The 21020-nt window shown below is 53.1% G+C and overlaps 1 protein-coding gene across 1 annotated transcript; it reads left to right on the forward strand.

Moving 5' to 3' along the window:
- Positions 1 to 1499: 1499 nt before the first annotated feature.
- JN550_006611 (uncharacterized protein) lies at positions 1500 to 10517 on the forward strand (the record flags this gene model as incomplete). Its single annotated transcript, XM_049318369.1, has 1 exon — positions 1500 to 10517. The coding sequence occupies one exon, from the start codon at positions 1500 to 1502 to the stop codon at positions 10515 to 10517; it is 9018 nt and encodes a 3005-aa protein (XP_049171499.1).
- Between the last annotated feature and the right edge of the window lie 10503 nt (positions 10518 to 21020).

Consider the following 21020-nt stretch of genomic DNA (forward strand, 5'->3'; position numbering starts at 1 on the left):
ATATGCAGCAAAAGTCGGCGTTGTGGTTAGAGGATTTTGTTTGTACTAGATATGGGGTTGAGGCTGCCCCCATCAGCCTTGTTCATCCACTTGGGGATGAGAGCCTTTTTCATGTGTCCTTTAGGTAGGCGGCTTGTCCCTCGAAGCTCGCAAGCATGCAGCGCTTGGAGATGCATCAGGCAGACCAGCCTCTAGAAAGAGACGGTTGAGACCGGTAGCTAATTAGCGATAGCTGGATGTAGAGGCATTGCGCCCAGTAGGTAGCAGAATGAATCCGCCTCGACCTAGACTGAAGTTGATGATGGGAGCCCAAGGTTGGACGTGATCACAGTGATATGCCGGGAGTCAGCACCGTTGGCAACATATGAACAGGGAAATACAGAGCCAGAAGGGGCGTGGACTCCGCTCACAAATCATACAAGGCTGATCACCAGACCTCGCACGGGATGTGGGATGTCCACAGGCTGCAGAAGGTCCATTATCTCGCGCCCGCGATCTGCCCAAATTGAGATTCTCTGGCCCCATCTTGATTTTCCCCTGACGCTGGAAGCTCCTAGGAAGCTCCTAGCCCCAAGCTCTCTGAGCCAAGTCCACTGAGCCCCACTAGTCCGCCAATCGCTGGGGCGCACGTCCCCCTGCAAGCCGGAGTTAACAGCAGCAAGGATCAACAAGCTCAGGGAGAAAAACGAGTTCGTGGACGGTGGGACCGCTCCGGAGGACTGGGATTCTCAGTAAGCAGACCCGGGGCCTGACCAGCTGGACGCGAGGCTGTTGGGGAGCAACTGAACAGTCAGTCAAGAGGGTCAATGTCAATTTGCGGCTCAACAAGAGTAGACATTGCTTCGCCTCTTGTCTCCTGCCCGCGGCCTTTGTGTATGTATTTGGATGGTTTCCTCTTGCGACAGAGCCCCTTTCGTACGTGCGCATTTCGGGGAGAGATCGTCATCTTGTCTGTACCCACTGCCACCACTATTGACACACTTATCGTCGGTGCTGCAGCGTGACGTGCATCCTTTCTAAGCATTCCTAGCGACCACGCCCAGACTAAGGTAGATGGACTAAAACCTACTGTAGCGAGCAAGCAAGTCCCCTTTCGAGTTCACAGCGTCGCCCAGCTGCCCCAAGTCGCATTCCAGCCGCCCGAGACACCGTGAGCCGCCGATATCACGAGGCCGGATCTTTTCCACTCGTCGCCCGATTTGATTTGCAAGCGGTTCGACGTCGCCAGCCCTCCGGACGGCCGCGCTACCACCCGGTGCATGGTGATCGGTATCCTCGGGACAGTGTCGAGATGGGATATCGCCGCATACACTCACACTATTAGCACTAGTTGATGATGAAGGGAAACGGTCTCACAAGTAAACATCATGTAAGCTTCCACCAGAGCTGATTGCTGGCCCGCAGAGGCCGTCCGCGCCATTGTTGCCCCTGCTGACAGCCTTCTTCCCTTCCAGCCGGCTCCGTGGGACGCGCCGAGGGCGCCGTGAGGTGCAGAAACCATGGCCCTGTTCAACCCGACCTTTATCTTCGGCGTCATTGTCCTCGCCTACATCGCGTCCTTCGTCGTCTTCGCTCTGCTACGTATCGTCACCGGCATCTCTATACAGCGCATCGGCTACTTCTCCCTCCGCCGCCTCGCCTACACCCCCAAGGATGGCATCAAGATCGAGATCCGGGGCCTCGGCCTCAACGTGCACCGGCCGACCTTCTCCCAACCCACATGGCTCAGCATTGTCGTCAGCGAGCTTGCTGTGACCGTGGACATAAGACAGCTGGAACGCCACAAGGCTGGCATTGTCGGGGATGACAGCGACGACGAAGATGGCGGACCCGGCGAGGCCACGTCCAAACCTCTCCCGAAGAAAGTTCCCCTGACCCGCCGAGCCACCTTCGGCGTGGCGCGCAGCGAGACGTGGAAACAACTCACGCGGATGAAAGAGAAACTGAAGCGACTACACCGGAACATACATTGGCTTCGGATGGTCGATGTGGTGGCTACCGACTCCACCGTCAATATCGTGGATGTTGGCCAGATTCAGTGTGGCAACTTCACTGTGGCAGTCGACACCCGTCGCAAGATGGTGGATCGCGCTCGCTATTTCTTCCAAACCAGGGCAGACCAGAAGCTCCAGAAGCAACAGGCAGAGTGGATCGTCACTCTACGAAGCGTGCTGTTTACTGCCAACGGCGGGGAGGCGTCCGAAGTACTCGACAACGCCGTGCTCAACGTTCATGGATTCCTCTACGAGCGCCTGGACGGACTCCGCGATGCCACAATCGCCCTGAAACTTGGTCGTGTGCATATCCCCTATGACGATGTGCAAACTTGCGTCGAGCGTTACCAGAGATGCAAGCGGATGTATTCCAAGGACTATCATACTGTTGAGGCTTTGGATGTGTCTGTAGATCAAGTCATCCAGGAGCTCGGTCAGCCAGGCAGTACCGACCAGGATCTTATGCAGACGGTCTCGGACTCCAAGGAGTTTGTGAGCTCTATTCTCCGCGGCATCAAGGAGGTTCAGTTCGCCGTGAGTCTGGTCGGCCTCAGCAAGAAGGTCGAAACAGTCAAAGCGTCGGGTACGCCCCTGCTCCTGAATTTCACCATGAAGGAAGTGGGTATCGACTTGCATCGCCTGGATCCGAAGTCTCCTGCGCACCGGATGTACTTCCCTTCCAAGGATCTTGCACACGAGGCGCTCGCCGCTGCTCTCTCGATATCTGTTGGCTTGGACGATGGACATGGGAAACCTGAACGCTTAGTTTACATCCCAATGGCCACCACGACCGTTAAGACAACGCTTCCCTCCAAGACGGTTGAGCTTTCAGATGATGGAAGCGCGGAAGAGCGTAACGCCAACATTCTCTTCGCCAACAGCGTAGTCACCTCACCGTCTGTCGATCTAGATCCCAAGCATCTTCCGATCCTCGTGGCGCTTCTCAGACCTCGCCCCAAAGCCCCCAAAGCCCAAGTACAGCAACGGCATCTGTTAATATCTCGTCTTCTGCCCAAGGCGAACATCAAATTCACCATGCATGAGCCCGTTATACGCGTCGCCTTGCCCCCTGTACAGAAGACGAACGATCCCGACGATTTTGACCTGATCATTTCGTCCATATCCTCCATCTCTTTGGATGTCGAATCTTTCCACTCGGCGGTTGAGGATCTGCACTATTCTCTCGTGTCGCAAATGCGTGTTCAGACGCATAATCTTTACTACCAGACAGCGCAGGGAACTCGTTTAGATCTGGTTGAAACCGAATTCTTTGATCTGAAGGTCACCCTCGGCGCAAATCCCGACGTCCATGTGATGGCTAATGGGCATCTGCAATCCCTGGCCATCCACCTGGTGCGGCCAGAGATAGGAGATGGCATTCGACAGATCCTTCGACAACTGAGACTTGACGTCGAGCCGGACAAGCACGGCAGATCTAAGTCTCAGAAGCCGCACAATGGCCTTAGGGCACTGCCACCATGGCTCCTACACTTCCAGGTCTCGGCCGACGACTTCAGCGCCGAGCTCGCGGGAACCGATGACGATTTTCCAAATATCAGTCGGGGAGTCGCACTGCAGATAGACTCTTGGTCTGCCGAGTATCGCGCTCAGCGCATGGATCAGCATCTTCGACAGCGCCCCACGTCGAGAAGGCGGGCAGCGAGCCGTGCAATACTGCCTGATCCAGATGTACTGAGATCATTGCCTTCGCCTGCGTCTCCCAGAAAAAAACACCCGGAGTATCTCAACCACGGTGACGGACGCCGGATCGCCATTCATGTCCGTGGGCTCGAAGCCTTCATCATTGACAACGCAGAGAAGTGGGAGGCCGATCCTTTTGTACATATGCCCAGGTTTGAGGTTGCATTGTCAACTACCAGTGACAAGCAGGGACCCATTCTGCATGTGCACTCCCATCTCAAGACTTTGATGCTACAATATTCGCTTTACCGCCACTACGCTGTAGGTGTTGCCGTCATGGTGCTGAAGAAGGCCTTCATGCGGACAAAACGGGATACTACAGACTTCAAGGCGACGCAACATCATTCGGCAACGAGCCCCGGGTTGAGTGATCATCTGAGTCCTCCTTCGTTCTCACCCGAATCGCCTGCCACAGATCAGATGGATCACCTGCCTCATCCTGCGAAGGAATTGGTGACGATTGACGTCAAAGCTTCTCTTATCCAGATCAAGGCTGACCTACCTGCCGATCCTCCCGTCATGCTCCAGATTTATAGTCTTGATGCCGGTCGTCACAGATGGTCTGCACCGTTCATCCACGCCAAGCTTGTACGCCTCTTCGCTGGAGCGCCACGGATGCAAGGCGTCTGGGCCCGGGTAGCTAGCATTCAGGCTTTCCGTCTGGATTACCGCGAGTCAAGGAAGTTCACAGCATTTGGGTACCAAGACGACAGGATGTTTGATATCAATACTGACGCAATGCGCCTTGCTGTTCCGCATGAACTTATCATCAACAAGATCTCGGACAACTTCATTAACGTCATCAAGGCCTCTCAGCAGTTACATCACCGATTCAAAACTGGGACAAACGAGTATATCCTCGATAAGGCGCCTGAAGGACCCAAGAATGTGCCGAAAATTTCCATTCGGACTCGCCATCTCTTGTTCGAGTTGGAAGATGGTGCCTTCGAATGGAAGTTGGGTATGATCTACCGGGCCGGGCGGGTTGAACAACTTCAGAGACTGGCCCGTGAGGAGGCTTATCGTGTCAAAGTCAAGAAGATACACGAAGCAGAAATTCGAAAGGAGTCTACCCGCCTGCGAAATCGGTCAGCAGTGACTCGAGGGCGAACCAACAATGCTGGCGTATCCTGGAGCCGCAGCCGGAGTGAAGACGGACGACCTCGCACCGCTATGGACGGTAGGCCGGCTGACGATAGTTCACGAGGACGGAATAAGCCACGCTATGACCCTGATGGTATACTTGGCTTCAGCGGCAGCGCACACGTCTCAATACAAGAGGCAAGGCAGAGGCTACACGAACACAATGCTCAGAGCTGGAGAAAACGGATCGATCGTCATTATCAAATGGCCAGGAATGGCATGAAAGATCTTAGGGGCTTACATTGGGGCCAAGAGCACATCCCTGAAGACCTAGAGAGTCACGAGAAGATCCTGGAAGTACCCCAACGACCCGCGCTCATGGGTGCTGTGATTGAGGATCTGCATTTCATGATCGACAAGCCATCTTTCCCTCTACACCATCTGCCTGATTTCCTTCATGATGTTGGGAAAGGCATGCCAAAGGATATGAAGTACTCACTCCTCATACCAATGAACGTCCAGATCAGCATGAGCCAGGCCAAGATGAACCTGCGAGATTATCCCTTACCACTACTACATATTCCTGCCCTGAAGTCTGGCCAATCATCTCGCTTACCAGCCATGTCTTTGAAGACAGACTTCGTCATAGCCGAGGAATACCGTGGCAGCGGGTCAACCAGAAGGATTAAGGTTCAAATCACACCGCCAACCAACAGCGAACCAGGACAGCCATCCGGAGGCAGTTTTGCAATCGATGTGCGCCGGACTATTGGCCCCGTCAAATCATATTCCGATATGCATGTGGATATCAACACTGCGTACCCAACACGAATTACCTGGGGTCCTTCATATCAGCCAGCGATTCAAGATATGATGATGGTCATTGAGTCCTTCACCAAGCCCCAGCTTGACCCGTCCGAACGAGTGGGATTCTGGGACAAAATCCGGCTGAACTTCCACTCCCGAGTCCGGGTGGCATGGAAAGGCGATGGCGATGTGCATCTTGCTCTCAAAGGCACCCGAGACCCCTATAATGTCATTGGAAACGGCGCTGGTTTCCTAATGTGTTGGCGCAACGATGTACGGTGGAACATTAATACAGAGAATGAACCTAAGAAGTTCATGACAGTGGACAGCGGCGAGTATGTTCTTGCTATCCCGGACTTTAGTCACCAGGAACGTGAAGCCGCCCGGCGGACTGGGGAGGGTGACAGTATCTCCAGCGAGGATGCCTACAAGTCCGGTGCTCTATTCAAGAAAGTTGTGATGAAGTTATCGGGCAACGTTCAGTGGATGGCTGGTCTTGTTTTCGAAAAGGCCATTGAGAACGGCCATCGCAGCTTCGAATTCAAGCCTCATTACGACGTCGTTCTCAAGGCCCCACAACACGCCAAGCCCGAGGGTGGCCTTCCGTACGATGCTTTCAGAGGCTTCAGGAGTCAACATATTCACCTGTCGATTGGGGTTAGAGCTCCTGTCGATAGAGACTGGCAATCTACTGAGCTTCAGACATCTAGGAGCTACAACACTGTCCACTTGACACCGAGGTTTTTCACCCACTTCTTTGCCTGGTGGTCAACGTTCGGTGGCCCGATGTCTTTGCCTGTTCGCCAAGGCTCTCTTTGGCCTGGTAGGGAGAAGAACAGCAAGAAGTTTGGCAGACATCTTGGTACAATCAAGTACAATCTTCTACTAGCGCCACTCTTCTTGAGCCATATCTACAAACACAAGGATGCGGAGGACTACTCTGAAAATTCAGTCTCAGCAACGGGCATCAAGGTCCGATTCGATAGCTTCATGCTTGACATGCACCAGCGCCGAGAGGAATTCAATACGCGAGACCGAGGGCGCGAAACTCAGAGCAGGACAACAGCAATGAAAATCCACGCTGCTCAGCTTGATCTTGTCTCTGCCGATGTACGTGCTGTCTCGGCTAGCATCAAGGGCACCACGACCGAGGCAATCAAGAAGAATTCCCTCTCAACGCTCATTGCACAGGGTGAAGAGGATGGCACGGACTTGTCACACTTTACGATCCCAGATAATGACTTCAGTTGGATCGACATGGATGACTTTGTCGAATTGGACTGGATTCTGCCTTCAGAACCGAACCCTGACACCAAGATTCTGCCACTGGCCTATGCCCCGCGGGTTACATACTTCAGGCAGACAGATATCGGAGGCGTCATTGCTGGAGACCCGGACCGTACCAGTCCCTTTGGGCACGAGCCGACTCACATGTGTATTATGAGTCAGGATGACAACCCGAGGGAAGTACAGCAGCAGTTGATAGAACAACGGCTCGATCAATTGGATACACAGATCGACAACAACGTGAGGGCGTGCGGCGAGAAGGAACTCCACATCATCCGCGGCGGCGGCAATGACGACCAACTCCGGTCAGATTTCGAAAGCTTCACAAGACATACAGGTGTGCTGAAAGACAAGAAAGTCTTTATGCAAAGCATGTTACAGACAGTAGCCATGAAGGTCTCAAATGATGAGCCGGACCAATCCAGTAACGGGTCGCCCAAGTCAGGGGCGTCGGCAAAAAGCGCATCTGCGAGCCCTGCGGATGAGACAAGAGGGACTACGGGAGCTGACTACGCAAGCGATTTCAAGAACCGTTTCGTCATCCACAACATGCAGCTCAAGTGGAACAACCTGCTCCGAAACATCATTCTTCGCTATAGTCACCAAGTCAGCCAGAGGAGAGGTTTCATTTACTACCTCTCCCGGCCAGCAGTCAAATTCATTCTAGACATCGTGGAGGAGCAGGCTAAGGCGAAGAGCAAAGACAAACCCGGAAGCACAGCTTCCCCAGAGAAAGAGGAGCATCCTGCCGCTGCTCAGCCCAACGGCCCGACCAAAGAAACCGCCCAGGATATTGAGCACCGCATCAAGCAGATCCTGCAAGATGGCCGCAAGTTCGTCAATGCTGATGAGTCGAACGGCGCTGGTGATGCTGCGCCTAATGTTAACATCGAGGATATTACTTCAGGCATTGCGGAGGACTTCGCGACACAGAGCAGCTACCATGTCCGCCTCATAGCGCCTCAGATCCAATTGCAGAGCGACAAGAACAAGAAACATGTAGTACTGATTACTGCAAAGGGCATGGAACTCAAGGTCGTTGAGGTCATGGAGAAAGCCCGGATATCGGATATGGTCAGTGGTCTCGTGCAGCGTCGGTTCTTGGTTGCAATGGATGGAACGCAATTCTTTGTGACTCATCAGAAGTGGTTCACTGGCCAGCTTCTGGCTCTCTATTCTGGAAACACGTATGGCACGGCGACCGGTTCTTCCTGGCCCCCCTGGGTGCCTATGGAGGTCATGTTTGATTTTCTATCGGATCCTATCGGGTTTAAGCGCGTGGTCCAAAAGACTTCGGCAACGCTCAGATACGACAAGTACAACACGCTCCGTCTCAAGTATAATGACGATATCAACGACAGCGAGGGCACGAACAACCCTGGCAGCGAGAATGACGAGAGCAGATTGGACAATCTCTGGGTTGAATTCCCACAAGCTAGAGCTCTCTGTAACTCGTCGCAATACTATGCGATTTACGTCATTGTTCTCGACCTTTTGCTTTACAGCGAACCCCTGGAAAAGACACGAAGCGAGAGGCTCGAGAAGATTATGTTGGCGTCGGATTTCAGCGACCTGCGAGGCACTCCTGAAATGGTCATAAAGCTTCAGGAACGAATCAGGCAACTGGAGGAGATCAAATCGCATTTCCAGATCAACTCCAAATACCTCGATAAGAAGGGCTGGCAAGACCGCCTGCTCCTCGAGCGTGATCTGAGTGCGTGCGAGGATGAACTCTTCTTCATGATGAAGGCCATCACCACGTCGCAGCGGAAATATGAGACCACTTCTCAAAGCAATGCCCTGCTCCGATGGAGTATCGCTGCGAAAGAAATCGTTTGGCATCTTGTCCGTGAAAACAACGAGCCCCTAGTAGAGCTTCAGCTCAGGGACGTCGAATACGACAGGACAGACAACTCAGATGGTTCGCACATCAACTTGTTCCAGGTCGGTAAGGTTCTGGGTCTCAATCTGCTTCCCGATGCAATGTACCCTGAAATGATCGCGCCGTACGTCATGGACGAGAAATTCAATGCCAAGGAGTTCGAGAACCAGCAGATGATCCGCGTTTACTGGCACATGTTGGAGGCTATCGCTGGTATTCCCGTTATGGACCATTTCGAGGTCAATCTCTTCCCACTGAAGATACAACTCGAGAGAGAAGTTGGCAAGAAGCTCTTTGAATACATCTTCCCGGAGATGGAGGGAGAAGAGTCTAAGAACAACGTCAACCGGACTGATTCGCCCTTCATACTGACGCAAAGCATGAATGATACCGAAGATGACCCTCAAACTGAATCAATGACAAATAGCAGCCGTCTAGGGTCCGTTGCATCTGAGAAGGATTCTGGCTTCAACACGCGAGCTGGCTCATTGGAACTTCGCCTCCGACCAACGTTAACGTCAGATTCTCAAACACCAGAATCTACCCCTGAGAAAGCCAAGGCGCTCAGCGTCCATTCCGGCGAGGGGAATGTCTTCCGCCTCTTCAACTCCAAGTCTGTCAGTAAGAAACCATCTTACGAGTCTCTTCGATCAAGTCAGATGACTCCACGTCCTGGCATTGGGCGGTCATCTACGGTCGCCTCTTCACAAAGCGATACCAAGAAATCTACCCGCTTTGCCCTTCGCAGCAGCGGGAAGGCTTCAGAAGAGAAGCCGTCAGATGACCTGACCAAGATGATGGACCGCGCTTCCAATTATATGACGTTCGCCTACATCAAGATGCCATCCGTTGTCCTATGTTTATCATACAAGGGCAAGGGTGACCGTAACATCGAGGACGTACACGATTTTGTGTTCCGCCTGCCAACCATTGAGTACCGCAATAAGACGTGGTCCAACCTGGACCTGGCGCTGGCGCTCAAATCCCGTGTCATCAAGGCACTCATCAGTCACACGGGAGCTATCATCGGGAACAAGTTTAGCAGGCACAAGCCAAACACCAAAGAACAGGGCCGTCTGCGTGAACTTGCGACAAGCTCGGTCCTCTTGGCGACTCCAGCGATGAGTGGCAGTGGCGACAACAGTGACGATAGTTCGAGCTTGTTCGGAACCAGCCCTGTCGACTACTCTCGCAGCCCTCCGCGCAGCCTGAGGGGATCCGGCAGCAGCATCCCCGTGCCCCAGAGAAGTGACTCGAGGAGCAGCAGCGTGGCATCGAGCCGACGAAGCTACCTGGCCACAAATACAACAACTTCGTCGACGTATTCCGGGCAGAGCAACGGGGAGCAGCACCGAGGGGCTAATGTACCATCGTTCTTGATGATGACACCCCCAACACCTCAAGATCGTGCCCCTCCAACGGGTCTCGGTATCGATAACATGCGGCCCGCCTCGAGCGCGGGCGAGACGAGACAGCGTCCGACAACAAGAGGTAGCTTGAGGCCTAGCAGCAGGGGCTCTGCTCTTGACGTTCCGGACTCAAAGAGAGAATTCCGCAGGCGCAGCACCGCTGCACCAGTCGGGAATGGCAGCGGGAGCAGCAGCAGCAGCGGGCTAGCTGGGCTAAAGGGCAGATTTAGTGCGTTGACCAACCGGCTCAAGGACCGCGAGGGAAGCGGGCTGAGTGGCCTAAGCAGAAGTAACACCTCGCGGCTTGAGCCTCCAAGTAATATGAAAGATGAGGAGGAGGAGCAAGACTATTGATGATGGGCATAGGACGTGGGTCGGGGATAGTGGGCATGGCGGGTCCGGAGACTCAGGTGATGAATATGAAGTCATTCGAGTCAGAGATAGCAAGCTTTTAGAAGACTTGGATTGCTACGGAGTACAAAAGAGGACCTTGAGCCAGGAAAAGTTCCATTTGGCAGCTACAAAGCGGGATTGGAGTTGGTAGGCTTACTGTTCAAGTATCGGTCGCTCTACAACACCACATTTTTCTTTGCCTTTCCTCTTGTTTTATTACAACTACTTCTACCACAAGCGTATACAGTTGGGCTACTCTCAGCCTCGCTGGAGAGAGAGAGAGAGAGAGAGACCATGTATGTATATAGCATCGGCTCGGTCTGTGTTAGAGATGTAGATTCGGCTTAGCACCAAGTCCCCCGAACGAGGAGCAATGTCAACTTCCATTGCGGAGGAAATAATTCATACATATGATTCAATCTCGACCGTTGTTCACACTCTATCTTTGGTAGGTAGTAACATGAGTCGTAGGGCTAGATTCTGCAGATGTCACGACACTAGATTTTGCTCATGGGCCTTGGGGAGTGGCCAGCATGGAAGGTATGAAACGGCAGAATGAATACCAAGGAGCAACCAACAAAGGAGAATAGCTTCTATCGTAACACATCCCATATGCGATAATCTCACCTTGTAAAAGATAATCATGAAATTAGTTTCCCAATGCTCTCATGTTGTTCTCTATGTTCCTTGGTAAGGAGCTAGTAGTTACCATGACAGCGTTCCGTGGAAGACTCATGTCCAATGGTAAATCCCTCGAGTTTCCCGCGCACCCGCCGTCTTCTTGTTGTCTCGGTTGCGGAAACCAGGGAAACTAGAGCTTCTAATGTACTGGCAACGGGACTGGCAGCAGATCCCCAGGACCGATAGTGCCAACAAGCGAGACTGTACTTCTAAAATTGCATCTCACAACCCGGGGACCTGGAAGCGAGATTCTGGCACGAGCAATGGACGGTACAGTTTTCTTGGCATCGGTTGAACGGCAGCAGTTGCCGGTCTCGTCTCTGAAAGCAGCCAGTAGTGTTTACCTTCCGGGAACATGATTTGCTGTGCATACGAAGAGCGTCAAAGACGATGGTATACGGATTACTACCGTACCAAAGAAGCTTCCAATACATCACAGTATCAGAGGCCAGATCCGGAGTCTACGTGTTCACGTGTCAGACTTTTACTCGAGTCGCAGACGTGGGAGTTCATTCACGCGTGATCCCACTACTGAATGTCACCATTGCAGCCTCATGGCAGACATTCTCCCAGCAGCAACACGAGGATCAATAGTGCACTAAGCCAATTCACAAGATCGACCGCACACAGAGTCTAGATACCGAAAACTTTGGGGAACCGGCCAGGAAGGCGGGGAAAGTTCATGACCCGCCGGTGTCTGCTGATTCTGGCGTCTACTGGAATGCTTTGTTGCATCCTGATAGATACACGGGCTATAGGACTGTTCACTATTAGTGGGGCTGCGCATCGTACACCCATACCCGTGTGTTTGCGAGCTTCTTAGAACGGAGTTCGCGCGAACCAAATTCCGCATCTGACTGGAATCTGCTTAAGACATATCCTATATAAGCCTTTATGGCAGCAGATGGCCCACATTGGTGCGACATCGCGTTGACACGCCATAGACGCCGAGGGGAATACTGTACGCAGAAATACCGCCGGTTTTGCCAGGCTGTCGCAGAGTGGTGTGTGGTATTTGTAGACTCCCACGGGAAACAAGATATGCATCGCATGCGTGCAGTTGAAACGATCGGAGTGCATATATATAGACTATAACCATACCAATTGCGCCCTCCTGGCCAAGCAGGGTTGATTCCTGTCCAAAATAGGTCGACTATACAGTCTTCTATACCCAAGAAGGGCAACTGGATATACTCGCCTGCTAGCGAGCGGGTCACGATGTCACTCTGGCGACGATACGAGGGCCCTAGTCAACCTGTCTAGAAGGTAGCCACGTGGGCAGCGGAATCAAATGCTACGCTGCGCCCACGCAGTTGATTATCACGGTTATCTGTCTTGCCTGAATCAGGTAAGAGAGCCGCACACAAGAGAGCTTGCTGTGGGACAAGCACGTGTGCCTCATAATTCCTCGCATCGCTCTGAAGGATGCATAGGTTTCACTGAAATGCGATACGAATTATGTTGCCCAATAGGACGAGGCCTCACTTACTGCTGTCTAGCAAAGAATCTTCGCGCGTGGCACATTTGCCGAAGGGATCAATTAGAGCAAGCGTTGCGTCGAACGCAGATTCATAATTCAGCACATGGAAGCTGCCAGATAGAAGAAACAAAGGTGGGATCTCTTCAGCACCCTTAAAGTCTTCATGCAAGAAGCGTGGGGGTTGGTGCCTCCGTGCAACACTTCACCATATTAGGGACCTTGGAGGCATCGTCCATTATGGCAGCCATACCATTTGCGCACTCAGCCCGGATTTTGGCCCACGTTGGCAAAAAAGCTAGTACACCGCTTGGTCGAAAACGTATGGATCGACGACTTTAGGTTGGGAGACTTGACCGAGCTCCCAGCTAGGATAGACCGCACTCTGGTAGGAGCCGCGTCATCTGGGCTCATCAACGGGGTCACGTTTGAACCAAGGGCAACGAGGGCGTCAAGAGTTCGAAAGTTCGCCGGAGCGTGTCGAGGCCCAACGGCACGGGACAAGGCTGAGATTACCGAAGCCCCTTGACTCAGTCGGCAGTCCTGACCGCCACGCTGCACCGAGACCTGCGCGCCTCCGGTGCAGAAAAAGTGCTGGCGAAACACGCTACGGCCTGTCTCACCCCGACCTGTATGTCTCGACCCGATGTGATGTGAAAACAAATGCTTCTGTGACGACGTGGTCGAAAAATAAAGGCGCCGGCACCGTCACACCGCCGGCTTGGTACAGCTGCACCCCTTGCATCACGAGGTGATGACCTCGCAGATGGCGGCACGCAATGTACCGGCTACGAAGCCGTGAGGCTCTGCATTGTCCGTGCAAAGCAATGCGCCGAACTCATCAGAGCAATGCAGAAGTGACAGTTGGGCCGTCTCATCAGCGACTAGTTCGGATGACATGACCTCTCCAGGGAATGCAGCTGCTGAGCATCCGGTGCCAGTTCGGGAATGGCCCCCCTTTTGACAGCTCCTTTTGAGAAGTTTCATTCATCCATTTAATCAGAATGACTCCGGAATCGCGACGTCGATCTGGAGAGAGTTGGTGCGCTCGAAACCGGGGAGTAGCTTGTTTCAGGTTGGCCTAATGCATATTCGCCGAATGTTAAAATAACATCTCGTAGATGCTCCCGAGTCTGGCTTAACACGGGGTAGTTGGCGGTCTACCTACCGCCATGTTTAATCTTAGAAACGGCGGCGCCGCGACGAAATTTGGCGCCGTGCCACCAAATGAAGATATGTAATGTTGATCTCCCTCCCGCGACGGGCTGGATAGTAGCGTCGATGGAAGCCATCGAAGCTCGAAAAGAAGAAATTGGACACGGGATCTGGCGGCGGTTGGGCTGAAGATCTGTGCGATGTGACAGCTGAAGGAAAAGGAATATGCACCATCCAACGGGAATCCTTCAGAGCTGTCTCGCATGACGTTATTGTTGAAGTTACGAGCTGCCGCTCACCGGGCGTCTAATTAGCAAAGTCCGTGGAACTGCTAGGGGCTTTGTCTCGCGGGCATCGGAACGCCCACTTTCAGGAAGGTATAGTGAAGCCTTATAAGAAGTCAGAAGCGCTAGGGTACCCGAGCCGTGGTATATAGCCTTTAATGATATGTTATGAGCCGTCTTATTAGAGGCGCAGCTGTTGGGCCGAGGTCGTATTGCAACCAAAACAACAGAGCTCCGGCCGAATAGTACAGCACCTGTCGACGACCGTACCATGGGAGGAAATAGCTTTTCCATGCTACAAGTGTGGCGTGCCTTGCGAAGCACCAAGAATAGTAACTCGAACTCCCGTGCACTGTGTGCAACGAACTTTGTTCGATATGCCAGATCGCAATCCAAAAGCAGTTGCTCGTCGGTTCCGAGGTCTCCACAATAAGCAGATGTATGCGGGACGTCTCTTGGAGTCGCAGCGACATACAATACATACACGACAATAAGAAAAAACTCTACAGTGCAGCAACTGGCTGCTGACAGCCCTGCTTCAACTTCACCGCTTTGTTTTTCGTCATGCCAGAATGAGTCGAGCACAAAAATCCTTTTCGGACGGATACGCACGATGGCATCAGAGGGAGCGCGGGGTCAGCCCCCAAGCAGACTCCTCGGTCGGCTCAAATTGACATCAACAGACCCAGCAGGGGAACAAGTTTGTTAGCTGCATTGTCGAAGTGGGCGAGTGCAGTCGTCGGCACATACATAGAGGACAGCACTCGTTGTGCTCCATCCTCCAGTTGCAGCGATTCCCCGGACAGATAGTTATTTGCCTCGGCCCGTCTGCGCCTGGCCCTTTGTGGGTGCTTTCGTATGTCTTTGGATGGGGCGAGAGGTGCGTTGGTTGGAAGGATTAGTGATGAACTACTCATCGCCCACGAACCTGGCAGAGCCCACTGAGTACAAAAGTTGTCGAATGGGGTGCTCCGCACAATAATTGTGGCGCCGAATCCATCCAGTCGACTGTGTTTCTCCGCAATTGAGGACGTATGCCAGGGATTGTATACTGCGCACCTCCGAATGGATCAAGGCTAACTAGCCCGCTGAGGGTGCCGTTGCGAGTCCCAAGCCATGTCACCCATACGTACGATATGTTCGTTTTAGAGGATCAACCATGTTCCTGCCAGCAAGGGCCACTAGCCGCACATGGCTTCTGAAGCGTATCGTTCTTTCAACAAGCCAGGCAAGCCAATGCCGGAAGTGGTCTGATGTCTATAATTACTTGGACCGCGAAGTCCAAGACAAGCTCCGTGCAGCGAATCACTACGAACGTCTTCCTAGACCGATGCCAATGCACCGTTCGGTTATGAAAGTTCTCTCTAATGAGTTGGATATCTCGAACACGATAGAACAGTGGCAGCCCTCAGGTCAGGTATAGACGAGCCAGTCGTTTGGACCTGCATCTACTTACGCTGGTCTCAAACTTTGTAAAGGGGGAAAAAATCTTTATCCCACTGGGCGGTAAATGCTAGAATATGCTTGCAATGAACCAGCATGCACAAATGGTTATGAGGAATTGGTTTGTATACGAGAATATCCAGTGTCCCCAGTCTGTTGTACGGGTGCATGTCTGTATGTTCTGTGTAGTGAACCACCGCCCTAACTGGGTATCAATGGAAATTCGGGGTCTGGGTGAGGCTGCGAAGCTCTCGAGTTTTGGGGTATCTATGGGACTAACTCATAGGGGTTAGCATATCTTGGGAATCTGGTCTTGGCTGGGTGGAGGTCGCCGATTAATCGCGTTCTGGCTCGTCCAGGCTGGATGGGATGCTGGGATGGATGACTAGAACTGGAGAGGCATGAGTACAAAGCATCCGAGAGTTGATTCTTCAGGAATCTCACTCGCAGATCCGTCCTCCCGAAAGAAGAGCGTTGAGGTCTGACGAATAGCAGCGCACCATTGCAGCCCACCGCGCCAGGGTTCGGTCGTAAGCTTGTAGGTGCCCCTGGGGAGGCCCGCTCTCCCGCCGCTGGTAACTGCAGGGGGGAAAAATGCGGACAAGCATACGCAGTCAGATCCTACTGCCCAGGCCCATAATGAGGCCATGACGGACGGTGCTGAGAAGGCTGGAAGGGTTGATTCGGTGCCGATTCCGCTGACGGCATCTTTTGCGAAAAGAAAGCATTGGACAAGCGAATTCTGCGTACTCTGTCTTTGCCGTCCTTTGTAGTGTGAACACACCTGTCCTTTTGTGACAGTATCGCGAATGATCTGCGTAGACAGCCTCCATTGACCTTGACTCCGATCTTGCCTTGATGACTGACCGGACAGTGAGCTCGTTGTTTCCACTGGACTGGGTCCCTAGGTCCCTGGTCTGCGTGGGGCCGCATGGCCAATGGCCTGCAGAGCCTCCCCGTGTCCAGAGATGATCGAGTAAAGTAATATCCAACGGGTCTACATTTCCCAAGCCAGACACGCATCTCATCCAAGCCCCCACGCTCCGAGGCTGAAGCAATTCGTGCGACACCCACAGCAGCGCTCGCAACGAAGAAATCTTCATCGATACGCGTGTGGCTCAATACCAGTCCGGGTGGACGTCTCTGTAGTCTCACGTCAACGCGGCCTAGGGATTTAGCTGCATTGACCTGCAGATGCGCACATTGATTTAGTTCAGGTCCCATAGCATGGGTCCAGTCGGGCCAGGGAAGGGGTGCCTTCCGGGTGGAACTCTTCCCAACGTTTGCTTCTGCGCCGTTTCTGCGGCATTCCAGCGTTTGAGGAGGCGGCGGGCTCGCGGTGGTGTTGACTGATTTAGCCCAAGACCACTCCTTCGGGACGCTCGTAGTCCAGAGCACTGCGAGTCAGATGTAACCATTCGACCGCAAAGGGTCCAGCCTAGCAGTCAAGCCAGTGTCTTATGGACCCTTATGGAATGTATCATATTAGAACTGGTCACTCTCCACAGGTGCCAGAGGCCACTGACCCTCAGGTGGCATTGCTGCTTCGCGCTATCACGGCCGGGAATGGTGCAGCAATTGGCGCAGTTTGGCTGCGGGAGGAGCTGCGGAATCCCGCGGTACATGTTCGACGACTTCCGTTCAATTCGAAATACGTGGCCCCGGCATGTACAGCACCAGGAACACCACAGCATGGCATGGCAGCATGGGTCCATGACATTTTGAAAAGCAAAAAGATGGACAGAGGGGGCAGGATTCCCGAGTGCCTGGATATCGCGCATTCGAGGTTGACCCTGGGAGAGCTCCCGCACTATCATTGGTCAATAGCGTGATCCGTGCCTGGGAGCTCGAGACCCACATCATGAGGTGGGCCCGCAGTGCTTGGCAAATGTGGAAGTCGAGATTACTATGATTGGCCAATGCGTTGCACTTTCCGTCCCAAACGTTGGCAACACAGTGCGGTTCAATCTTTCCAGCTCCTTTCTCTCTCTTTCTCCCAAAAGTACGTTACTTCTTGAATCTACTTGAACCATTATCTGCTAATCCCAGCAATGGGCTCATAGGGCGCGCTTTCGCTATTTTTGCACGTACCACACGGGCTCTCCCCTCTGCAGGTGTCAAGATAGAGTTCGTCCCACTCCTGTTACGACCTAGGAAAATTTTGAGGTGGCAGTGGCAGCGGTGCCCAACTTGCCGCGACGACGTGCCGCCCGGATTTCAGTACTAAGGTACAGACTCTGACTGCCAGACGCACAGCAGGCATGTAGAAACTGAGAACCTCGTATGCAACACCTCCTGGCACAGGCAGACCATCACACAGGACGTAGATATACACCTGCGCGACTCCCAGTTGAGAGCCAATCATGTACTGACGGGTCTTCTTCTGGGGGGGGCAACACCATTTGAGACAGACTGCGGGACAACCATGCTTGATTGGCTCAGCACCATGGGTTTCCGTGGCTGGTTGCATATGCCGAAGACACAACGACCCTGGGGACCGCCTCTCCTACACTACCTCGGTATTGTATCGAACCCTACCAAAGTACACGTTGTAGCATACTGGTCGATTCATTGTGGCCCGTCGAAGTTGCCTGGCTTTGCAAGTTGTTGAACTTTCCAACCGTGATCGTGTTGTGCAGTTGCTGTGTTGTGTGCTGTTTATGTAGTCTAAACATTCTGGCACTTCCGTGATCCGATAAACCTGTACAGTACGAAGAAATGGCAGCCCAACTGCCGGATCGTCAGCTCTCTAGCACTAAGGGTACTCCTCGAGCTTGCAAGACGCGACAAGACTATCGCAGGGGACCAAAGCAATCCACTATGCGATTTGCGCTGAGATTATACAGGTTCAACCCTGGAGCCGAACAACACGGCACCATCACAAACCCCCTGTAGCCCTGCACATAGTAGCTCTAGTGCTGGGGGCCCACGACTTGCGCAGCCCCCGAACGGATGCCACCATTCCACTCCAGTCAACCGTTGTTGCATGGTGACCACGATCGCTCTCCTGTAGTGGGTTCCTCGAGACTGCCAATGTTTTGTTATAATTTGCACCTTGCCAAATGCACTCTCTAGCTGCAAAGGGAGTTTAATTGGCGTCTCTACCGCCAACTTGCCCGGGTTATTACTGACAATCGTGCCCATCATCCCCTTGACCATCTCGACATACCTACCACCCTCGTTGCCGATCCAGGGACGGTTCAACCACGATCTTTTCGCTGCATCCTGAACCTGCATGAGGCAATTGGCTGGGGGCCGTCGAATCGAAACGATATAAGCTTGCAGCGACAACATACCGGCGCCTTCAATCCGACCGCGTACAAAGTCTCGTGCACTCCCGGAGAGTCGACAGCCTCGTACCCTCAGCGCGAGAACTCATTCGGCCCGTCGAAACATCACATTGGAGAAACCAACACTGTCTTGGAGAAGCAGGCGACCTACATCCGGCACGAAGCCTTGTTACAGTGTAGACCCCCCGAACAGAGGCCGCATCGCCGCATTCATCAGTCGGTATAGAGGGGATCAACTAGCCACCATTTCGATTACTCTTTCGTTTCGTATAACGCCACGGCTCTGGCAGCTGTTTTCATTGCTACTGCAGTCAGGCTGGTTCCGAATCAAGGTGAGTTTGGCAATCAAATGCGTTTCAGCCTTCCTGCAAAACACAGCCCGGCCTCTGGGGTTGTGAATAATACCCTTGGCTGTCTCAACTCTACGCCGGTGCATATCCATACCTAGCGTGGGAGGAAGAGACGAGGGCAGCGTTCATGTCGTGTAACCCTTTCACACGTTCTCGCCTACTCGAGCAGCCGCAGCAGCCGGGACCCGGTCAAGATGGCGGCCTATCGCATTTCAGTATGCTGGGGATGGCAGGATGGCGTGAGAACAATTCCCTTCCCGATTTGGTCGATTGCCAGCAGAGTGCACAAGCGGGCGTACTCGTTTGAAAGGAACATGTTTCCGGGTCCTGGCGTGGGGAAGCGGGGGTGAAATGCTCTCCTCGGCGCTCACCAGACTGACGGCTGATACTGGCATATGAATTTCTCTACGTTTTGCTCGGCTTCCCATGGGCCCGAATGAAGCACATGATCGGTCCCGAGGCTAATCCACATGTGCTTTCCAGTATACGCCGTTGCGACCGTTGATTAGCTTACGGGAGCTGAACACTAAGACGGGAACTCTGAACTTTATACTATCTGCATTCCCTTGCATGGCAAACCGCCACTCGTGATTGGAGCTTCATCTCATTCTTTCAAAAGCGAGCGCCGAACGCACGACTCTGGGTATCAACTCTCACCGGCTCATGCAAGGGTCAGATCTGACTCTGACGCGACCGGCATCGGGTCAGCCTTGATCGCGAATTATAGCGTTCGCTGCTACTCAGTCATTCGCAACAGCCGATATTCCCCATCCTAAGTTACTACTTTTCAGTCGTCAATATCGAAAACAGACTGCAAGCCATTATCGATAATCGACGCGCGTTCGAGAAGTGGAGGTGTGCATTTTTAGAACACACTGCAAAGACGAAAGCTGCACAGGTCAGGAATATCTGGTGCCAAGGTCTGCATCCAATAGTCCGGCGGGCCGTCGTCTGGTTGGAGACAAAGTCGTCCACTGAGAACCGGTGATTGATCCGGTCGTGCTGCCATCTTCAGCCGCCTCGCATACGGCAACAGCTATAGCGACAGACACAGCGTAGCAGTATCACGACCTGCACCACAGCCGGAAGTCGACGTCTGTTGGCTGTACTGCTGTGTTCGCAATATTAAGCAATTCCCAGCAAACTGTCACCACGCGGTTGGGCAATCTCGGCACGCATCAATTTTCCAGGCTGACACGTCTTGTCACCAGGCTTCGTCTTCGCTTCCTGATTAAAATTCCAGAAGCGAGAGAGCTAGCTGCATGACAAGATTAACACATCGCCTCTTCTCTCTATTCACCCATTGAGCCGGGACTGGCTGCAGCCAGCGAGGATTTGCCAGGGAGGGCTGATCGGAGCAACCCTCAGAGTTGCACCAATCTTCCGGCAGGGCACACCCCTACCCCGGTTCGTATACCCTGGTCCCCGTTTTTGGCCTTACCCCCCGGACCTCACGCATAACACTCCATAGTGGATTCACCAGGGTGTTCCACCACTCTTGTCACGCCCAGCTTTCAATCATTCGACCCTCTCTTAAATCCTTCACTATCCCTTACCAGGAATTACACAGTGTTATAGAGGTGGCCCGTTCTGTCCCCCGCACATTCTCCTTGCATTGTTTTCATACCCTCGAAGACGCGCTCTGTGACAAGAGCACGTCCCGACGATTCAACTGCTCGAGGATTCCGAAATATTGAAGGGGAAGGGATAACCAACTTTGTCGCGGATCCGGACACAACGCGGAATTCGTCTGACACAGGCCCTCGCATTCAAACTTACACAAC

Source organism: Neoarthrinium moseri (assembly GCF_022829205.1).
Source record: "Neoarthrinium moseri strain CBS 164.80 chromosome Unknown scaffold23_Wmoseri_CBS_16480, whole genome shotgun sequence".
In the NCBI taxonomy this organism is placed as follows: domain Eukaryota; kingdom Fungi; phylum Ascomycota; class Sordariomycetes; order Amphisphaeriales; family Apiosporaceae; genus Neoarthrinium; species Neoarthrinium moseri.